This window comes from Salvelinus alpinus, chromosome 4 (assembly GCF_045679555.1).
Source record: "Salvelinus alpinus chromosome 4, SLU_Salpinus.1, whole genome shotgun sequence".
NCBI lineage: Eukaryota > Metazoa > Chordata > Actinopteri > Salmoniformes > Salmonidae > Salvelinus > Salvelinus alpinus.
This window is the reverse complement of record NC_092089.1, coordinates 39,217,933-39,239,221: the sequence shown is the minus strand read 5'-3', so window position 1 is coordinate 39,239,221 and position 21,289 is coordinate 39,217,933. Positions and strand designations below refer to the sequence as shown.

Below are 21,289 nucleotides of genomic sequence, written 5' to 3'. Positions count from 1 at the left end.
AATGGTAATATTCAAATTACGTAATAACTCCCCACTTCAGAGTACTTATACCAATCTGAGTGGTAAGACCTTTCATAAGTGACTATTTTATTTAAAAAATATATTAAAAAATCTTGTCTCATCTTTGCAATGTCACGTTGTTGCTGGATCCCTGTTCTGTGTTGTCAACTTAGCTTTTTAAATAATTTGAATAAGCCTCTTTCAGTATGAGCCTGTCTGCAGTGTTTCATTATAGTGAGGAAAGCAGCTTTGGATGCTAAATTTAACATGGATCTGCTGCATTAATTCTTTCATATTTATCAGAAGAAAAAAGTGCTTGAAATGTGGCTTCATCCGTGTTCGAAATTCAGCAAGAAAGCTGTGTGAACACATACGTTATAAACAGCTTTGACACCTCATTTGATCCCTGAAACTCCCATACTTCAGATTATGATTATCAATATTTTTATGGTATTGAAATACACATTTCTCCTGCAGCACAGCTCAGAAATGCCTTAATTTTGTGGAAAATAGTTCAATATATTGTCAACTCCATTTCTGTATATTAAAAAAGACTATTGGCATTGTGAACTATAGAACACTGGAGAATAAATTCAAGATGACAGTGAATATTTGAGAATCAACACTAAACTAAATAAAAGCTGGATTAGGAACATTCAACAAGTTGCAAAAACATATCAAAGTAACACATTGTTCCCTTGAATAAGCAAAGAGACTGTCAGTGATGTACTATTCAGACAAGGATGAGCACAAGAGATACATAAAATCACATTGGCAGCTGCACAGTTCCTCCTCTCTTATCTCCACTGACTAGACTAGACTCGTTTTGACTCGTTTTGACTGAATAAGGAAGCGTGTGTGAAAACAGTGAAGCTAGCTATGTCACCCACCATCTAGCCTGTTGCAACAATGACTGCTAGCTAGTCACAGTCTGTCTGGTACTTTCATATCATAGTATTTCACTAGCGCTGTCTGGGACACGAAAGGTACGGACTAGAGACATGGGTTCTCACAACCTCACCCAAGGCCTAAAATACATTACTTCAATCATCTTCTTCTGACCCAAAACAGGACAACTTTACAACAATCCTTGCAATATAACCAAGCATCCCTTTCAGATTCATATGTATTTTTTCCACAACCTTGACCCTGATTTACAGCTATCTGGCTGTCTATCTCTTGGCACCGTGTGGAGCTTCAAAGATATCCTTACCTTCTGTCAGGTATAAAGACTATGGGACACATTTAGTCCAGAATGTGTGGAGGGCTCTCTTTTTACCTATGTGGCATACTTAGCATCTGAGGTATAGTTACTGTATGTTCTGTCTTGGTAATATACTGTTTGGTTAAGAGTCAGAGAGATACTGGTTTTGTTCCAATATCCACACTACTATACCAGTCAATATGAATAATCACTGTATTGGCAATGCATTTGAAGGGGTAGCTGCAAGTCAATATACATGTTGCAAACATCTTACTGATAGTCTACTCATAGTTTAAATCAAGTGTTACCTGAGGATCAGATGTGGATGAATGCTGGGACTATACTCCTGCATTAATGAAGCGCTATTAAATTGAGCGGTCACCTTCTCCCAGCCTACCCGATGATCCACTTAAAGCTAGGGGTCCGGGCCCTGCAGGCCTCTTCAGTTTTGCCTCCCTCCATCACAAATGGCCTGAGCTTACTTTATAATTGCCTATGCCAATAACATACGCAGCTGTTCAGCCTGACTGCATGTGGTGCAGAATGAAGGAACCAAGGAAGGGAGGAAAAGTTTAAAGGCATCCTGAAGTTTAGACGGAGAGGACAGTAAATACCCAAAGGCAGATATATAGGCGTCTTCTCTCTCCTCTCGCAAAATGGAAAGAATGAATATCTGAAATTATTAATGGAAAAATATGTTGGAAAATTAGGAAGGACTGTGATGTAATGTTCCTCCATTTTGTGAGAAGGACTGTGTCTACATTTGAAATGGCACCCATTTGGGGGACTATAACGGAAATGGGGTGCAATTGGGTATGAAACCTGTGTACTCCTTTGGTTGAGGGTAGCCCATATGGAGGGAAATGCACATGTACAAGATCTGTAAAATAAAAGAAATAGGAAAAACACATGTGAGCAGAGTTGCTGTTTGATAGAGGGAATCTGCCTCCTTACTGAAGGCTTGGGCACTGATCCCAGGCCAGTAGAAAACCCCGCTGAGCTGTGTCCCAGTAGGGGACCTCAGATCTGTTAAGTTAGAGGCCTACGGGTGGGTTGACCACAACCACATGCCAACCAAACAGGCACAGAGCTGTATGAGGAAGAATGGGCTGAGAAAGACACCTCTAGGTGTGTGTGTATGTGCCTGTGTGCGTGTGCATGTGTGTGCATGCCTGTGTGCATATGTGTGTGTCATTGTGTACAATGTTGCTCTCATCAGGGAGAAATCACTCAAATATAGTAAAAAATTAAAATTGTCTCTCCTCAGGGAGAAATCACTCAAATATAGTAAATGGACGTGAACAGATGCCTTGGATGTGTACACATGAAAAAACATGAAAAATGAGGAGCCGGTAGAGGACAGTGAGAATGTATCAGCTAAACTCACCGAAATAGTTGCATGTACACCAAACAACCAAAGATAAAACGTCTCAGATTATCAGTGACATTTACATGTCAGAAATGATAAGGGAGTATTGCATCAGTGTTGGCAAATTGTAATTTAAATCAACCACTTTCAAAAGATTTGGAACATGTGCTTTGCCAATGGCACAACACACAAAGCTTTTGACCAGGATGAAGAAATATGGTCCTACTTGTGACAAATTACATTTACTGTGGATGTGTAGTCTAGCCTATGCAAAACATATATCTTTTAAAAATCTGAATCACTCCGACAAACACCTTCTGTGATTTGAGGGGGAGCATCACAGAATAGCTCTCTTTGTGGGAATACGTGTTATCAACAACAGTTAACGCATCAAAAAGCTGATTGTCTCTCATACAGTATGCAGCCATCCACTGCAGCAGGCAGGAGAGGCTAATAAAGCTTCTCTGTATCTATCTGTCAGCGGCGTCACCATTCACACACACACAACAATAACACATTCATCATCTCACTCTCAATGCAGCCAGAGCAAAGGGAGGTACCTCTAGCAACACAAGAAAGAGGAATAGGCAACAGGGGTTAATACAGGGTTCATTTAGTATGGTGTAGCAGCCTACAGTGCCTTCAAAAAATATTCACACCCCTTGACTTTTTACACATTTTGATGTGTTGCAGCCTGCATTTAAAACCAATTAAACGTGTGTTTTTTGTCACTGGCCTGTGTTTTTTCGAAATGTGTACAAATGAATTAAAAATAAAACATTTAAATGTCTTAAGTCAATAAGTATTCAACTGCTTTGTTATGGTAAGCCTAAATAAGTTCAGGAGTAAACATATGCTTAACAAGTCACATAATAAGTTCATAATAAGTTGCACTCTGTGTGCAATAAGTGTTTAACATGATTTTTGAATGACTACCTCATCTCTGTACGCCACACATGTAATTATATGTAAGGTCCCTCAGTCAAGCAGTGAATTTCAAACACAGATTCAACCACAAAGACCAGGGAGGTTTCCAATGCCTCACAAGGAAGGGTGCCTATTGGTAGCTTGATAAAAAAAACATAAAACAGACACTGAATATCCTTTTGAGCATGGTGAAGTTATTCATTACACTTTGGATGGTGTATCAATACACCCAGTCACTACAAAGATACATGCGTCCTTCCTAACTCATTTGCCGGAGAGGAAAGAAGCCGCTCAGGGATTTCACCATGAGGCCAATGGTGACTTTAAAACAGTTACTGAGTTTAATGGCTGTGATAGGAGAAAACTGAAGATGGGTCAACAACACAGTAGTTACTCCACCATAATTGACAGAGTGAAAAGAAGGAAGCTTCTACAGAATAAACTTATTGCAAAACATGCGTCCTGTTTGCAAGGGCGTCGTTAAGAGGGGGGGGAAACATAAATTATTCATGGGGCCCTAGCCTGATAGGGGCCCCTAAATGTTAAGAAAATTATTTGTTTATCATTTAAACGTTGTTAGACAAACAAATCTGTGATGAAAATTAAACCGTATAACCATAATCAGATCCAGCATCTCTACCCAACCATCCTGTTTGTACCCCCCACCCTCCCATAATGCACATGGTTTGGTCCATTCTCCACGAGGAGTAAAAAAAAATACAACTGATCTGACAGATGCACCGGCATGTAGACTAAGCATTCACGAGAGATAACCACTAAAAATTTCATTTTTGAGGGGGGCCTTGTAACGGTTTTCTTCGTCCACCTCTGACGAGGAGTAAGAAATGTCGGACCAATGCACAGCGTGGTATGTGTCCATAATATATTTTAATGATACAAACGAACACAGAAACAAAACAATAAACAATACGTGAAAATACAAACCGAAACAGTTCCGTGTGGGACAAACACTGACACGGAAAATAACCACCCACGAAACCCAGGTGGAAAAAGGCTACCTAAGTATGGTTCTCAATCAGAGACAACTAACGACACCTGCCTCTGATTGAGAATCATACCAGGCCAAACGAAAAAACAAACATAGAAAAACAAACATAGATAACCCACCCAACTCACGCCCTGACCACACTAAAACAAAGAAATAACAAAATAACTAGGGTCAGAACGTGACAGGCCTGCCGATCTGAGTAGCCTAGCTAGCCAATATAGCTGGCTTGATAGCTTGCTAGCTACAGGTAGCTGCCTACTGTCGTGTCTCTGGCTATCATTAAATGTGAAGACTGTTATTTTATCAAATCAAATCTCTGTAATTGTTATTATGTGATTAAACTAATCATGTCAATTTAATTAACTAGGAAGTCGGGGTCCACGGAAAATCTTCAGATTACAAAGTTATAATTTTCCGAATATAACTCTTCAGATACTTTAATATCTGATCAATGGGCAAAGAAAAAGGGAGTCGTGACAGTAGCGAAATGCTTGTGCTTCTAGTTACGACTATGCAGTAAAATCTAACAAGTAATCAAACAAATTCACAACAACTACCTTACACACAATGTAAAGGGATGAATAAGAATATGTACATATAAATATATGGATGAGCGATGGAGTGCTGCATAGGCAAGATGCAGTAGATGGTGTAGAATACAGTATATACAGTTGAAGTCGGAAGTTTACATACACCTTAGCCAAATACATTTAAACTACATTTTTCACAATTCCTGACATTTAATCCTAGTAACAATTCCCTGTCTTAGGTCAGTTATGATCACCACTTTATTTTAAGAGTGTGAAATGTCAGAATAATAGTAGAGAGAATTATTTATATCAGTTTTTATTTCTTATTACCAGTGAGTCAGAAGTTTACATACAACCAATTTAGTAGTATCTAGTAGCATTGCCTTTAAATTGTTTAACTTGGGTCAAACGTTTCTGGAAGCCTTCCACAAGCTTCCCACAATAAGTTGGGTGAATTTTGGTCTATTCCTCCTGACAGAGCTGATGTAACTGAGTCAGGTTTGTAGGCCTCCTTGCTCGCACACACTTTTTTCAGTTCTGCCCAAAAAGTTTCTATAGGATTGAGGTCAGGGCTTTGTGATGGCCACTCCAATACCTTGACTTTGTTGTCCTTGAGCCATTTTGCCACAACTCTGGAATTATGTTTGGGGTCATTGTCCATTTGGAAGACCCATTTGCGATCAAGCTTTAACTTCCTGACTGATGTTTTGAGATGTTGCTTCAATATATCCACAGAATTTTCCTTCCTCAGGATGCCATCTATTTTGTGAAGTGCACCAGTCCCTCCTGCAGAAAATCACCCCACAACATGATGCATGATGCAGCCCTGTTCTTCATGGTTGGGATGGGGTTCTTTGGCTTGCAATCCTCCCCCTTTTTCCTCCAAACATAACGATGGTCATTATGGCCAACAGTTCTATTTATGTTTCATTAGACCAGAGGACATTTCTCCAAAAAGTACGATCTTTGTCCCCATGTGCAGTTACAAACCGTAGTCTGGATTTTTTATGGCGGTTTTGGAGCAGTGGCTTCTTTCTTGCTGAGCGGCCTTTCAGGTTATGTCAATATACAGTGGGGAGAACAAGTATTTGATACACTGCCGATTTTGCAGGTTTTCCTACTTACAAAGCATGTAGAGGTCTGTAATTTTTATCATAGGTACACTTCAACTGTAAGAGACGGAATCTAAAACAAAAATCCAGAAAATCACATTGTATGATTTTTAAGTAATTAATTTGCATTTTATTGCATGACATAAGTATTTGATCACCTACCAACCAGTAAGAATTCCGGCTCTCACAGACCTGTTAGTTTTTCTTTAAGAAGCCCTCCTGTTCTTCACTCATTACCTGTATTAACTGCACCTGTTTGAACTCGTTACCTGTATAAAAGACACCTGTCCACACACTCAATCAAACAGACTCCAACCTCTCCACAATGGCCAAGACCAGAGAGCTGTGTAAGGACATCAGGGATAAAATTGTAGACCTGCACAAGGCTGGGATGGGCTACAGGACAATAGGCAAGCAGCTTGGTGAGAAGGCAACAACTGTTGGCGCAATTATTAGAAAATGGAAGAAGTTCAAGATGACGGTCAATCACCCTCGGTCTGGGGCTCCATGCAAGATCTCACCTCGTGGGGCATCAATGATCATGAGGAAGGTGAGGGATCAGCCCAGAACTACACGGCAGGACCTGGTCAATAACCTGAAGAGAGCTGGGACCACAGTCTCAAAGAAAACCATTAGTAACACACCATGCCGTCATGGATTAAAATCCTGCAGCGCACGCAAGATCCCCCTGCTCAAGCCAGCGCATGTCCAGGCCCGTCTGAAGTTTGCTAATGACCATCTGGATGATCCAGAGGAGGAATGGGAGAAGGTCATGTGGTCTGATGAGACAAAAATAGAGCTTTTTGGTCTAAACTCCACTCGCCGTGTTTGGAGGAAGAAGAAGGATGAGTACAACCCCAAGAACAGCATCCCAAACGTGAAGCATGGAGGTGGAAACATTATTTGGGGATGCTTTTCTGCAAAGGGGACAGGACGACTGCACCGTATTGAGGGGAGGATGGATGGGGCCATGTATCGCGAGATCTTGGCCAACAACCTCCTTCCCTCAGTAAGAGCATTGAAGATGGGTCGTGGCTGGTTCTTCCAGCATGACAACGACCCAAAACACACAGCCAGGGCAACTAAGGAGTGGCTCCGTAAGAAGCATCTCAAGGTCCTGGAGTGGCCTAGCCAGTCTCCAGACCTGAACCCAATAGAAAATCTTTGGAGGGAGCTGAAAGTCCGTATTGCCCAGCGACAGCCCCGAAACCTGAAGGATCTGGAGAAGGTCTGTATGGAGGAGTGGGCCAAAATCCCTGCTGCAGTGTGTGCAAACCTGGTCAAGAACTACAGGAAACGTATGATCTCTGTAATTGCACACAAAGGTTTCTGTACCAAATATTAAGTTCTGCTTTTCTGATGTATCAAATACTTATGTCATGCAATAAAATGCAAATTATTTACTTAAAAATCATACAATGTGATTTTCTGGATTTTTGTTTTAGATTCCGTCTCTCACAGTTGAAGTGTACCTATGATAAAAATTACAGACCTCTACATGCTTTGTAAGTAGGAAAACTTGCAAAATCGGCAGTGTATCAAATACTTGTTCTCCCCACTGTAGGACTCGTTTTACTGTGGAAATAGATACTTTTGTACCTGTTTCCTACAGCATCTTCACAAGGTCCTTTGCTGTTGTTCTGGGATTGATTTGCACTTTTCACACCAAAGTACGTTCATCTCTAGGAGACAGAACGCATCTCCTTCCTGAGCAGTATGACGGCTGCGTGGTCCCATGGTGTTTATACTTGTGTATTACTGTTTGTACAGATGAACGTGGTACCTTCAGGTGTTTGGAAATTGATCCCAAGGATGGACCAGACTTGTGGAGGTCTACCATTTTTTTTCTGAGGTCTTGGCTGATTTCGTTTGATTTTCCCATCATGTCAAGCAAAGAGGCACTGGTTTTGAAGGTAGGCCTTGAAATACATCCACAGGTACACCTCCAATTGACTCAAATGATGTAAATTAGCCTATCAGAAGCTTCTAAAACCATGACATCATTTTCTGTAATTTTCCAAGCTGTTTAAAGTCACAGTCCACTTAGTGTATGTGAACTTCTGACCCACTGGAATTGTGATACAGTGAATTATAAGTGAAATAATCTGTCTGTAAACAATTGTTGGAAAAATTAGTTGTGTCATGCACAAAGTAGATGTCCTAACTGACTTGCCAAAACTATAGTTTCTTAAGAAGCAATTTGTGGCGTGGTTGAAAAATGAGTTTTAATGACTCCAACCTAAGTGTATGTAAACTTCTGACTTCAACTGTAGGTATCCCTCTTGTGCATAGAAATAGATAGACTGTATAGACAGTCAGCAGCAGAAACAAATCTAGTCAGACATTTATAAAAACAGAGCAGATCTAGAAAGGATTTTGGATGTGACACTGTACTTAGCATCTAGGAATCTGCCATTCTGGGAGAAATCACTCAATCTTCATGATGTGCATAATGGACATTACCTAGGTTTACTTAAACTGTTGTCAAATTATGACCCGCTGTTACGTGAGCACTTGCAGAAAGTCAGGGACGAGAAGAAAGGAGCACAACTGACTCATTACCTCAGATCTGAGAGGCAAAACGAGTTCATAGGAATATGTGGTCAAAGTGTGTTGAAAACAATAGTTTATGAAAGAAAATATGCAATCTATAACTGTGATGTGATGCAACTCCAGACATTTCCCATACTGAGCAAAATGTGTTATTGGTGAGATATGTACACAAAGATAAAGTTCAGGGAACAGCTGAATGGGAAGTAATTGAACGTTTTCTTGAATTGAAAGACTTTGTTAGATAGACAGGCAGCGAAATTACTGAAATGATTTTGAGTGCATTGGAAGGGCATGGTATTGACATAGCAGATTGCCGTGGTCAAGGCGATGATAATGGTGCACATATGTCAGGGTGAGTGAAGGGAATTCAAGCACACATACTGCAAAAGAATCCACTGGCCACATACTCACCTTGTGCCTCCCATACTCTTAATTGTGTAGGTGTACATGAAGCTCAGTCGTGCACAGAAGTATCAACCTCTTTTGGCTGTGTGAATCGTCTTTACAATCTGTTCAGTGCCAGCCCAGAGTAATGGGCCATTCTCAAGGAAAAGACTGGTTGCTGTCTTAACTGCCTTTCAGACACGCGATGGTGTGTGCGTATTGCTGCAGTTCGACCAGTGGCAACTCATTTACCGTCTATCATCAATGCCCTAGACATGCTTCTTGCTACCTGCAGCCTGACAAACAAAGCCAAATCTGAGGCAAAAGGTCTGAAAAGCTACTTCATGTCTTTCAAGGCTTGAAACATTTTTTAAAGAATAATGGGCAAAGCTCTTAGAGTCTTACCCAGAAAGAGTTACAGCTGTAATCGCTGCCAAAGGTGATTCTTACATGTATTGCCTCAGGGGTGTGAATACTTATGTAAATTAGATTTTCAATAAATTTGTAAAAATATCTAACAACATGTTTTCACTTTGTCATTATGGGTTATAGTGTGTAGATGGGTGATATAAAACAAAATCTATTGAATCCATTTTGAATTCAGGCTGTAACACAACAAAATGGGAAATAGGTCAAGGGGTATACATACTTTCTGAAGGCACTGTATGTGTGAAGATGTGCTTACGTGTTTTGTGTTTTGAGGGTGCTCAGGGTGTGCTTGTAATCCCTCTGATTGTGTTTGTGTAAACTGGAGATTCTCTATGATCAGACAGCACTGTGTCCCTGGTCCCCCGCTTGACTTGTTCTCCCGGTGTGTGTGTGTGTGTGTGTGTGTGTGTGTGTGTGTGTGTGTGTGTGTGTGTGTGTGTGTGTGTGTGTGTGTGTGTGTGTGTGTGTGTGTGTGTGTGTGTGTGTGTGTGTTTGTACAACGCTACCTGACTACTGATCAATGCACTGCAGTAGAGGGTCTCCCACAAGTGTCCATTCACATGATTCCCTGTTTGAAGCCAGTTAAGAGGAGAGTCCCATCAAATCAACCATTCCAATATAGTGTTGTAGTGGTACAGTGGTGTAATATGATGATGAAAGCCTTTTTAGCCACAATGGCAACCGTTACTAGAAAGGAATACAATTGCCTGTTTTTAGAGCAAATGTGCTAATGTGTCATTATCAGACAATGTTGTCTGCAAATTGTATGCACACCACACTGATTAGTGGCCCTTTCACATGATAAATGTATTGGGGGGACATGCACCACTATGTGGTCTGGAAAATATTAGATAAATAGGGGAAATCCATGATGTAAATGGGGCCCCGTGTGAGGAGAATCCCAGTAACTGTACCAACATCTAGATGCGTAATGATATCCAACAGTCAGTATAGCTGTTAGGATACAGACTAGACGGGCACATTTCTAGTGTCCATGGTCACTGTTGATTAGACTAAACCCCTTGAAAGCTCTCTCGTTCAGCACCCCTGATTTCAGCGACCATTCCTCCCCCATACACACGAAGACCTAGTGTAGTTACAGTTAGCACATGGTGCTAACATGCACATTGAAAAATCTCACTTCCCAAATGAGTCTGTAAACAGGATGTGAAGGCGGCGTCGGCAACATCATTTGCTGAAATAAGTGTCAGGGTGCAGTTATGGCGTTATTTAGTGCACCATAAAGAGCCAGGCTATTGATTCGAGAGCAGAAGCGGCTCCACAGTTATTTCTGTCGTCGTCACTCTCATTAAACTGATGTATAGTGCTCGCTATTCTCCTCTCTGCCCATCTGCCTCTGTGTCTCTTTCAGTGTCTATATCCTCTATACTCCTCAGTGTTTGTTCATACCGGTCCATATCATCCTGTCTCTGTCTATAGTGTTCACCATTCTCATCTCTGCCTCTCTATGTTTATATATCCTCTCTAACACTCACTGTGTGTTCATAGTTCATACCTGTCAATATTTATTATCTCTATGACTATGTAATGCTGTGCCCTTCTGTCTGTCTCCCTCTGTCTTTGTATCTCTGTCTTTCATTATGTTTCTGTATAACATACTATAGTCTACTCCAGCTAGAGTATGTGGGAGTACTGAAAAGAGCTATACAAATATTATATTTAAAATATGATTAATATTATTATTAGGGATTATTATTATTATTATTGTTATTATTATTATTATTATGTGAGAGTACTGTAGTGTAGTACTGGTACTTTCTTCAAAATCTGTCAACAGCCTCAAGGAGAATGGAAGAAGTCCACAACAAGCAACAACAATGGGAGGAAAACTGAATTTGTTGTTGGTACATACTCGGAACGCTTAATTCTGTTTAAACTCTGTTTGTTTATTTGGATCCTGTTTCTGGTACAAGAACTGGCAGACTATACCAGGCTTATGGCTGCGTCTGCTTTGGCAAGAACCCAGGCGGTTCTTCTAAGCCTGCACTCTTCCTCCTCTAAAGGGCTCAGTACACACACACACACACACACACACACACTCACACACACACACACACACACACACACACACACACACACACACACACACACACACACACACACACACACACACACACACACACACACACACACACACACCAACTTGAGAAATTCCATCTCATCTGTTCCAAATGATTTGGTACGAATTGCTCCACAAACCTGCAGACCCAGTAGTCTGTGACCTGAGAGAATCAACGTGGGGAAGACAACTAGAGAACACCTCCCAACAGGCCTCAACCTCCAATTCAAGATGAACCAATTGGCTGTATAATACAGTGACTATGATTGTGTTTGCGTGTGGGTTTAGGTGTATTTGTGTATGTCAGACAAGAGGCCTAAATGTAATTCCATCAGTGGTAGATAAAGACGCCAGACTGTGGGTTCATTTAGATTGGTTACGTTATCATTTAAGGAAAGTTGTGGTTTTCCATCAACATCCAATGACATTTATTAATTTATCTGTTAATTATTGAATAGTGGCCAAAGTCTTCTACACTGATTCTATCCTCTGCTGATCTGTTGGTAAGGGTCTTTGTTCCTGTCACAAAACCCAAAGGTTGGAAGAAATCTGTCATTTCCTGTAAAGTCAGAGAAACCTTCAACCTTTTACGCGAGCTACACAATGAGCTAACCAACCACATGAGACATTCAAGCTGCTAGATGCCAGCCTAATCATTTGAAGCACTGATTATGTGAAGCTACAAGTGAACAAAAATCATTACTTGTGGTTGGAATTCCATTTCCATTTCATTGTCCAAACTGAAGAAAAAAAAATGTCTGTAAAAAGATCATGTGAAGGAGCAGCAATATACAATATATTAAGAACACCTGATCTTTCAATGACATAGACTGACCAGGTGAATCCAGGTGAACGCTATGATCCCTTATTGATGTCACTTGTTAAATTCACTTCAATCAGTGTAGATGAAGGGGAGGAGACAGGTTAAAGAAGCATTTTCAGGCATTGAGAGAATTGAGACATGGATTGTGTATGTGTGCCTTTCAGAGGGTGAATGGGCAAGACAAAACATGGTAGTGCCTTTGAACGGGATTTGGTAGTAGGTGTGATGTGCACCGGTTTGTGTCAAGAACTGCAACGCTGCTGGGTTTTTCATGCTCAACAGTTTCCCGTGTTTATCAGAATGGTCAGCCACCCAAGGATATCCAGCCAACTTGACACAACTGTGGGAAACCTTGGAGTCAACATGGGTCAGCATCCCTGTGGAGTGCTTTTCGGCACCTTGTAGAGTCCATGCCCCAACGAATTGAGACTGGTCGTAGAGCAAAAAGGTCCACAGTTATATGAAGATAAATCCTTTTCCCACCACATTTCCTCTTTGCAGAAAACCCTTAAACATTGATTTGCTATAAAAGCAAATATGTCAAGCTGCAACATTTTTATTGACCTTGCCTTCTTGTTGCTATGAACGTTGCTAGTCAATGTCAGTCACTTTCATAGTGTGTCCTCTGACTATGACTCCAATTATTGATCCAATTCAAGAAAGAAGCCTTCCTGCACATTACTGACAATCCAATTAAAAAGCTGTTTTCGTAGAACCCCTATACATTCTTTGAGTTGACGCTAAATCTCGTATCACAACATAAAACTATTGCCACTGAACGCATCCTTAAAAGGACACGTTCGCTTTTTCACTTGTTTTTGATAAACTTACCCCAAATAGCGATTCAGTTCTTCATCCTGGGTCGTGGATATGAAATCAAATCAAATCACATTTTATTAGTCACATGCGCCGAATACGACAGGTGTTTTACCTTACAGTGAAATGCTTACTTACAAGCCCCTAAACAACAATGCAGTTTAAAAAAATATGAATGTGAAATAAAAGTAACGTAATGTTCATGATGACACAATTACATGTGTACAACATCTAAAGACCTGCATCACTGTACTGAGAGCTTTCCTGATTCTAAAATGAATAATTTGGGTGCTTTTGGAGCATTTGCTGATGTTTTTCAGAACCCCCTACTGCACAATGAGGATGAGGAAGTGAATCGCTGGTTGGGGTAAGTTTCTCAAAAACAAGTGAAATCTGGAAAAAAAAGTGTCTGGACCCTTCTATAACATTCCATTTACATTTGGTTTAAAAAAAGCTAAACTCTCTTTTAATGTACAGTGCCATATTCTCAGGGTCTGCACTGCGTCTCAGGTCTCTATGCAGGTTACAATCAGAATAGAATGTCAATATAGCAATCAATACGCCAATATAGTACCTGTATAACAATATCAATACTAAGAAAAGCTCCGTTTTTTGGGCTGCTGCTGGTTTATAAACACCAGTAGTGATGGATGGTTTAGGAGGCTTACCTTTGGGGTTGGTATCATTTTCTTGCTGACACAGCGATGATGATGATGAGGAGGGTGAGGATGAAGCCTCCCGCCACCAGCATGTAACACTTCCTCTTCCTAATCTGCCTCTGTGGGTCAGATCAGATTAGATTCAATTAGAAAACTATAGAATCTGCAACATATTCAATACATACAACAACACAACCATTTCATCTCCTCCAGGCACCCATCGTAATACCAGGTGAAATGGCTGAAACACAATTCTGGGTTTTTGGGTTACCTTAGGTTTTTACATCAGAATGTGTTTTTAGAAATAACTTGTCATGAAGACTTGATTTGAGTTTGGTCAAGTGCTTGGTGGTTAATTATGAGAGAAACCATTAAGAGCCAGTAGTGTCTGATCACAGAACACAGAAACAACAATATTTTCCTTCACATACTCTCTTTCCTCTTTTTTTTTCTAATATTGCCTGTGGTGTAATTTAAAACTTGAAATGCTTCAAGCAACTTCCCGCATAGAACACAAGCTGTGTTATCCTCTCATGTTCATTACTCTCAATGTATAGTAAAAAAAAATGAATGAATGAAAAAGAACCTCAACTTTGGTAAATAAATAGAAATGAAAATAACTAGAATGGAGAACAGGGGTTAGAGATATTTATATATTTCTCTGGCTCCTAGCCTCCTCGGGCGATGGGTGATGTGTCAGAGCAGGGAGGGGAGACCAGAATGTTGTTTTCAAATGCTTTTTCGTTCTCTTTTTTCCTCCCCATTTCTCCGCTACAAAGGCAGTGAGAGCGGCTACGTTAGACCAGAGCTGGGTCTGGAGTCTTTAAATCCTGACTCGCTTCAAAGCAATTCATCTTCTGAGACTCGAAACAGGCTTTCTATGTGGAAAGAGAGAGAGAGAGAGAGAGAGAGAGAGAGAGAGAGAGACGGGAAAAAAACTGCTGTCGAGTAATTTTCAGTTTAAACGTTCCACTCCACAACAATTTGCATAAGCAGTCCTGCGTCTGTGATAAGAAGATTGGTAATTTTCAAAGGCTCTGTGGGGATTGAGAATTAAAAGCCTTTCTCCGCTATCTCCTCTCTTGCAGCTGGCCACCACAGATTCCCCGGCTTCTCTCTCACATTTCCTTATGAACTGTGCCTTATAAACTTTCTCTCCCATCCTCTCTCCTTCTCCCTGCTTGAACACAGCAGTCGCACAGTGCAGTCTCTCTCTCTCGCTCTCTCTCTCTCTCTCTCTCTCGCTCTCTCGTCCCTATTCCACTGTTATTTAGGGAGAACAGAAAAATAAATAAGGTATAGAGAGGGAAAAATGGTTTATTATAACAAAGGAACTGTTGCAGTATTTTTAAACTTGAATGTTCCAGCCACAGGGCCGTGAGAGAGAGATGGGAGAGGGAGGCACACAGAGAGCAGAGAGAGGGGGGGACTGAGACAGAACTGAGAAAAGGAAGAAATGCTCTTATCACTAATTTCCTAATCCTCAGGAGAGTGTGTCCTGTATGCCTGTGGTTGATGACCTTGTACACTGCAGTTCCCTGGGAGGAGGAGAGGGGAGGAGAGGACTAGAGAGGATCTCCCCAGTTCTATTCCGCTCAGTCTGAATGACCAAGAACCGGACAAACCTTAACCTCAAGCATTTGGTCGATTCTTTCATTGCTGCATATGTCCCCTGTTCCCATCTCCCTATCTCTCTCGCTCCCCCTCTTTCTCTCTCTCTCTGCCACTTGCCCATCCGCGCCCGTTCCCGCTGGCTCTCACCCCTGATCCTTTCAGTCTCAGTGTTGTCATTGTCATGGCAAGGTTCTAAGAAATCCCCTTTGTCAGCATAAAGGTCTGGTCAAGGATAAGGGTCAGCTGGGTTAGAATGAGCTAGAGAGGGGCTGAAAGAGAAATGGGCTTTATATAATATGTGGCACCTTGAATCCACTCAGAGCCAAAGCCAGAGGAGCGGAGTAAGAGCTCTGCTGAAGATAGCTTGGTCTCATGGTGAGGATACGTTTGAAAACGGTCACAAACGGCAAAATGTTAACATATTTTTCTGGCTATACCCTAACATTGTTTCATGTCTCCAAACATGACAATGTGGCACCAGTTATGTGTAAATTTCACAAGCATATTGCCATCTAAAGGTGTTCATGCATTTCACAACCATGCCAGGGACAGGGTGTACCGCCTCAGGGTATGGGAAGCATGAGGCTGCTACACTGCATCCTCACAGTCCAAGATGATCCTCACCGCGGTTATTAGCAGCTGCAAGTCATGTCAGACCGTGTGCCAGCACGCTCCAAACTCATCACCATTTCTCTCATACAGATAGACAATCTCACATTGAGTTTCTGGGAGGGGAAAGCTATTTACCTTATGTGTGACATTAGAAATGTCTTAATAATACAATAATAATGGCAAGCAATGATTACTGACATAATATTTTTCCTCCTTTATCGCATATGGAAGAGGAAAACTAGCTGCCTCCTTTGTAATGGGATTATGTGAAATGTGTACAATCAAAATCCCAGTCAACCCTGATAATGATATATAAAAGGAGCAGCAAACAAACACTCACGGCCAGTCCTGGGACCCTCAGTGGACCTGTGACAGCCTCCCTGTCACTTGTCTCTGCTGCATCACCTCTGACTGCACCACAAACCCCTGCCTGTCCCCGTCCCCATCCCTGTTCCTGCATCACCTCAGACTGCACCACAAACCCCTGCATGTCCCCATCCCTGTCCCTGCATCACCTCAGACTGCACCACAAACCCCTGCCTGTCCCCGTCCCCATCCCTGTCCCTGCATCACCTCTGACTGCACCACAAACCCCTGCCTGTCCCCGTCACCATCCCTGTTCCTGCATCACCTCAGACTGCACCACAAACCCCTGCATGTCCCCATCCCTGTCCCTGTATCACCTCAGACTGCACCACAAACCCCTGCCTGTCCCCGTCCCCATCCCTGTCCCTGCATCACCTCAGACAGCACCACAAACCCCTGCCTGTCCCCGTCCCCATCCCTGTCCCTGCATCACCTCTGACTGCACCACAAACCCCTGCCTGTCCCCGTCACCATCCCTGTTCCTGCATCACCTCAGACTGCACCACAAACCCCTGCATGTCCCCATCCCTGTCCCTGTATCACCTCAGACTGCACCACAAACCCCTGCCTGTCCCCGTCCCCATCCCTGTCGCTGCATCACCTCAGACAGCACCACAAACCCCTGCCCGTCCCCATCCATGTTCCTGCAACGCCTCTGACTGCACCACAAACCTCTCCCTGTCCCCGTTCCTGTCCTGCATCGCCTCAGACAGCAGCACAAACCTCTCCCTGTCCCTGTCCCTGTCACTACATCGTCTCAGACAGCACCACAAACCTCTCCCTGTCCTCGTCCCTGTTCCCATCCCTGCATCGTCGCAGACAGCACCACAAACCTCTCCCTGTCCCTGCATTGTCTCAGACAGCACCACAAACCTTTCCCTGTCCCTGTCCCTGCATCGTCTCAGACAGCACCACAAACCTGTCCCTGTCCCTGTCCCTGCATCATCTCAGACAGCACCACTAACTTTAGCCCAGCTGCACTCTGGTATTCTGTCTGTGTTTCTTATGTATCTGTGTCTGTGTTTCTTGTGTATCTGTGTCTGTGTTTCTTATGTATCTGTGTCTGTGTTTCTCATGTATCTGTGTCTGTGTTTCTCATTTATCTGTGTCTGTGTTTCTTATGTATCTGTGTCTGTGTTTCTCATGTATCTGTGTCTGTGTTTCTTATGTATCTGTGTCTGTGTTTCTTATGTATCTGTGTCTGTGTTTCTTATGTATCTGTGTCTGTGTTTCTCATGTATCTGTGTCTGTGTTTCTCATGTATCTGTGTCTGTGTTTCTTATGTATCTGTGTCTGTGTTTCTCATGTATCTGTGTCTGTGTTTCTTATGTATCTGTGTCTGTGTTTCTTACGTATCTGTGTCTGTGTTTCTCATGTATCTGTGTCTGTGTTTCTCATGTATCTGTGTCTGTGTTTCTCATGTATCTGTGTCTGTGTTTCTTATGTATCTGTGTCTGTGTTTCTCATGTATCTGTGTCTGTGTTTCTCATGTATCTGTGTCTGTGTTTCTCATGTATCTGTGTCTGTGTTTCTTATGTATCTGTGTCTGTGTTTCTCATGTATCTGTGTCTGTGTTTCTCATGTATCTGTGTCTGTGTTTTTCATGTATCTGTGTCTGTGTTTCTTATGTATCTGTGTCTGTGTTTCTTATGTATCTGTGTCTGTGTTTCTCATGTATCTGTGTCTGTGTTTCTTATGTATCTGTGTCTGTGTTTCTCATGTATCTGTGTCTGTGTTTCTTATGTATCTGTGTCTGTGTTTCTTATGTATCTGTGTCTGTGTTTCTCATGTATCTGTGTCTGTGTTTCCATGTTTTTGTGTCTATGAAATTGGCTTATTTTGTAAGACAAACACATCGGATGTACGTTACATGCATATGTATAGAGCATGTTTTCCCTAGTCAGAATCATATAATGGAAATAATGTAAAGTTTTAAAGCACCAAGTAGAATTTTGCTTTCAACTCCAATTCTGAAGTTTTCACGGATGGATAGAGGCGGGAAGGATGTTGAAATTGTTGTTCAAGTAGAGAACTGACCTTCTGGGGAAATGATTGTTGTTAAAGAACTATATAAAGGACAGACCTGCTGCACCTCCTTTCCTGCTCCAAGACTAAAAGCATCAATAGATAAGTATGTTGACTGTCTGTCTGCCCAGAGATATTTCCTCTGTGGATGTTTTAGTGTGTGTTGACCTTGTATCAAATCAAATTGTATTGGTCATGTACACATACTGTATTATTTTATTGCGGGTGTAGCGAAATGCTTATGTTCCTAGCTTCAAAAGTGCAGTACTACGTAAGAATACAAAACAATACATGCAAATAAAATAAAAATGTATTTATTCATAAATATAGACATATTAGAACAAGCGGTGTCAGAGTGCGGAATATATACACTGAGTGTACAAAACATTAGGAAGACCTTCCTGACATTGAGTTGCACCCCCTTTTGCCCTCAGAACAGCCTCAATTCGTCTTCGCATGGACACTACAAGGTGTTCGAAAGCGTTCCACAGGGATGCTGGCTCATGTTGACTCCAATGTTTCCCACAGTTGTGTCAAGTTGGCTGGATGTCCCTTGGGTGGTGGACCATTCTTGATACACATGGGAAACTGTTGAGCGTGAAAAACCCAGCAGCTTTGCAGTTCTTGACACACTCAAACCAGTGCGCCTGGCACCTGCTACCATACCCCGTTCAAAGGCACTTTCACCCTCGGAATGGCACACATACACAATCCATGTCTCAATTGTCTCATGGCTTAAAAATCCTTCCTTAACCTGTCTCCTCCCCTTCATCTAAACTGATTGAAGTGGATTTAACAAGTGACATCAATAAGGGATCATACTCACCTGGATTCACCTGGTTAGTCTATGTCAATGTTTTGTACACTCAGTGGATATTACCTGATGGTGTGTATAGGCACTATGGACAGTATATGAATAGAAAAGGTGTGTACAGCAGTAGTTATATAGGATGAGCCTTGACTAGAATGCAGTATACATATGAAGTGTGTAAAAGAGTATGTAAATATTATTAAAGTGACCAGTGTTCAATGACTATGTACATAGGGCAGCAGTCTCCAAGGTGCAGGGTAGAGTACAGAGTGGTAGCCGGCTGGTGACAGTGACTAATGTTCAGGGCAGGGTACTGGGCGGAGGCCGGGTAGAAGCGGTTTTTCAGTCTCTCGGTCCCAGCATTGATGCACTTGTACTGTCTCCGCCTTCTAGATGGTAGGGGGGAGAACAGGCCGTTGCTTGGGTGGTTGAAGTCCTTGTTGATCTTCAAGGCTTTCCAGGGTCATAGTGTGCTGTAGATGTCCTGGAGGGTAGGCAGTGTGCCCCTGGTGATGCGTTGGGCTGACCGCACCACCCTCTGGAGAGCCCTGCTGTTGCGGACGGTGCAGTTGCCGTACCAGGCGGTGGTACAGCCCGACAGGATGCTCACAATGGTGCATCTGTAGAAGTTTGTGAGTCTCTTAGCAGCCAAGCCAAATTTCTTCAGCCTCCTGTTTATTCTGTATACCGGGGTATTTAGAAATAGCCACTGGATGGTCTTTCAATACCGCCAAAACTACTGAAACGAATAATTTGGAGTTTTCAATACATTTTAATATTTGTAGCAATTTTTAAGTAAATACCTGCAGTCAACTTGTGCAATGCATTAGGAGATGAAGTAGATTCTGTTCTTATTTCACCTGTCACATTATTTGACATTATGAAGCTTACTTAGTTCCCCAGCACAGTTCAGCCAGTCACGTGTTTGTTTGGAAATAGCACAATAGGAGAAAGCGGTAGCAGGTGAGTCCAGCTGTGTATTGACAGGGGTCACATTTTATATTGAAAGTCAGTCGTTTTTTTCTTCAATAGAGTGATCAAGGATGTGCAACTATAGTTTTCCATAACAGAAATTACATTAGTGCAACACATTCGGCATAAAATAGCTTCATTTTCATCAGTTGACAACAGAAGTGCAACGCTATTTGACTGCCAGCCACACAACTAAATGAGCTTACAATGAAAAAACAAAAACGATGCATGGCCATCATATTTCTAATGTTTAGGCCAATCATAGAAAGAATGAAGCCAGCTACGTTTCCTAATGTTTTGCTTTTTTGCATTTTTGCATAATTTTGCATTTTACTGGAAAAAATCACTCATCTGAAGCACAAATTTTGTTTTAGATCTGTATATAAAAAACAAAGCAAGATATTTCTTATGCTTTTTATATTTTTTTACTGCATGAAAACCTATGCATTAACACGACCCCTAGTTTAGCTTACTAGCTAAGTAAGTGGCTGAATTAATAAGGTGACATATTATGTTAGCTTTCTTCCATGTTTGAGAAGTCAAAGCCATTTGGATGAGTTATTTGTACAGCTGCCACTTCTATCTTTATTTCCTTGTGTTTTTTCTACTCTCTGTTCTTGGCACATCAGTCTGCTCCTACCCCCTCTTCTCCAAGCAGAGCAGGCAGGCCCATTGCCCTAGCCACTTCAGACTCCACAATGGAGAGCCAGTACTACATGCATCAAAACTTTGTTCATTTGCGCAATGTCTCTCGTTCACATTCGCTTGTAAATGTCCAAACTCCCCAAACATGACATTCAGTAGCTCCTACCTATGTATGTATAACTTTATGATCTGGATTGCCTGTCATTGCAATTTGTTTATTATCGTTTGCACAAGTTAGCATATTTAGCTAGGAGCTTCCATGAAAATTCGCTATTACTTGTGCTAATTTTGTTAGCATTCTGCTAACACCCAATGGGCTTTTGATGCCCCCTTGTGTACTAAACAGGTA

General features: G+C 41.8%; 1 protein-coding gene across 7 annotated transcripts in view; it reads right to left on the bottom strand.

The window, feature by feature from the left end:
* Window positions 1-21,289, bottom strand: part of LOC139573493 (t-SNARE domain-containing protein 1-like) — a 171,572-nt gene that overhangs the window by 19,674 nt on the left and 130,609 nt on the right. For 5 of the 7 annotated variants that reach the window (XM_071396994.1, XM_071396996.1, XM_071397000.1 and 2 more), the window contains 2 exons: window positions 13,905-14,014; window positions 13,252-13,277 (listed from right to left, as the gene is read on the bottom strand). In XM_071396994.1, the coding sequence (XP_071253095.1) occupies window positions 13,919-14,014 (96 nt within the window). In that variant the 3' untranslated portion in view covers window positions 13,252-13,277; window positions 13,905-13,918. The remainder of the gene's footprint in view (window positions 1-13,251; window positions 13,278-13,904; window positions 14,015-21,289) is intronic. The other 2 variants (XM_071396995.1, XM_071396999.1) reach the window with 1 other exon arrangement.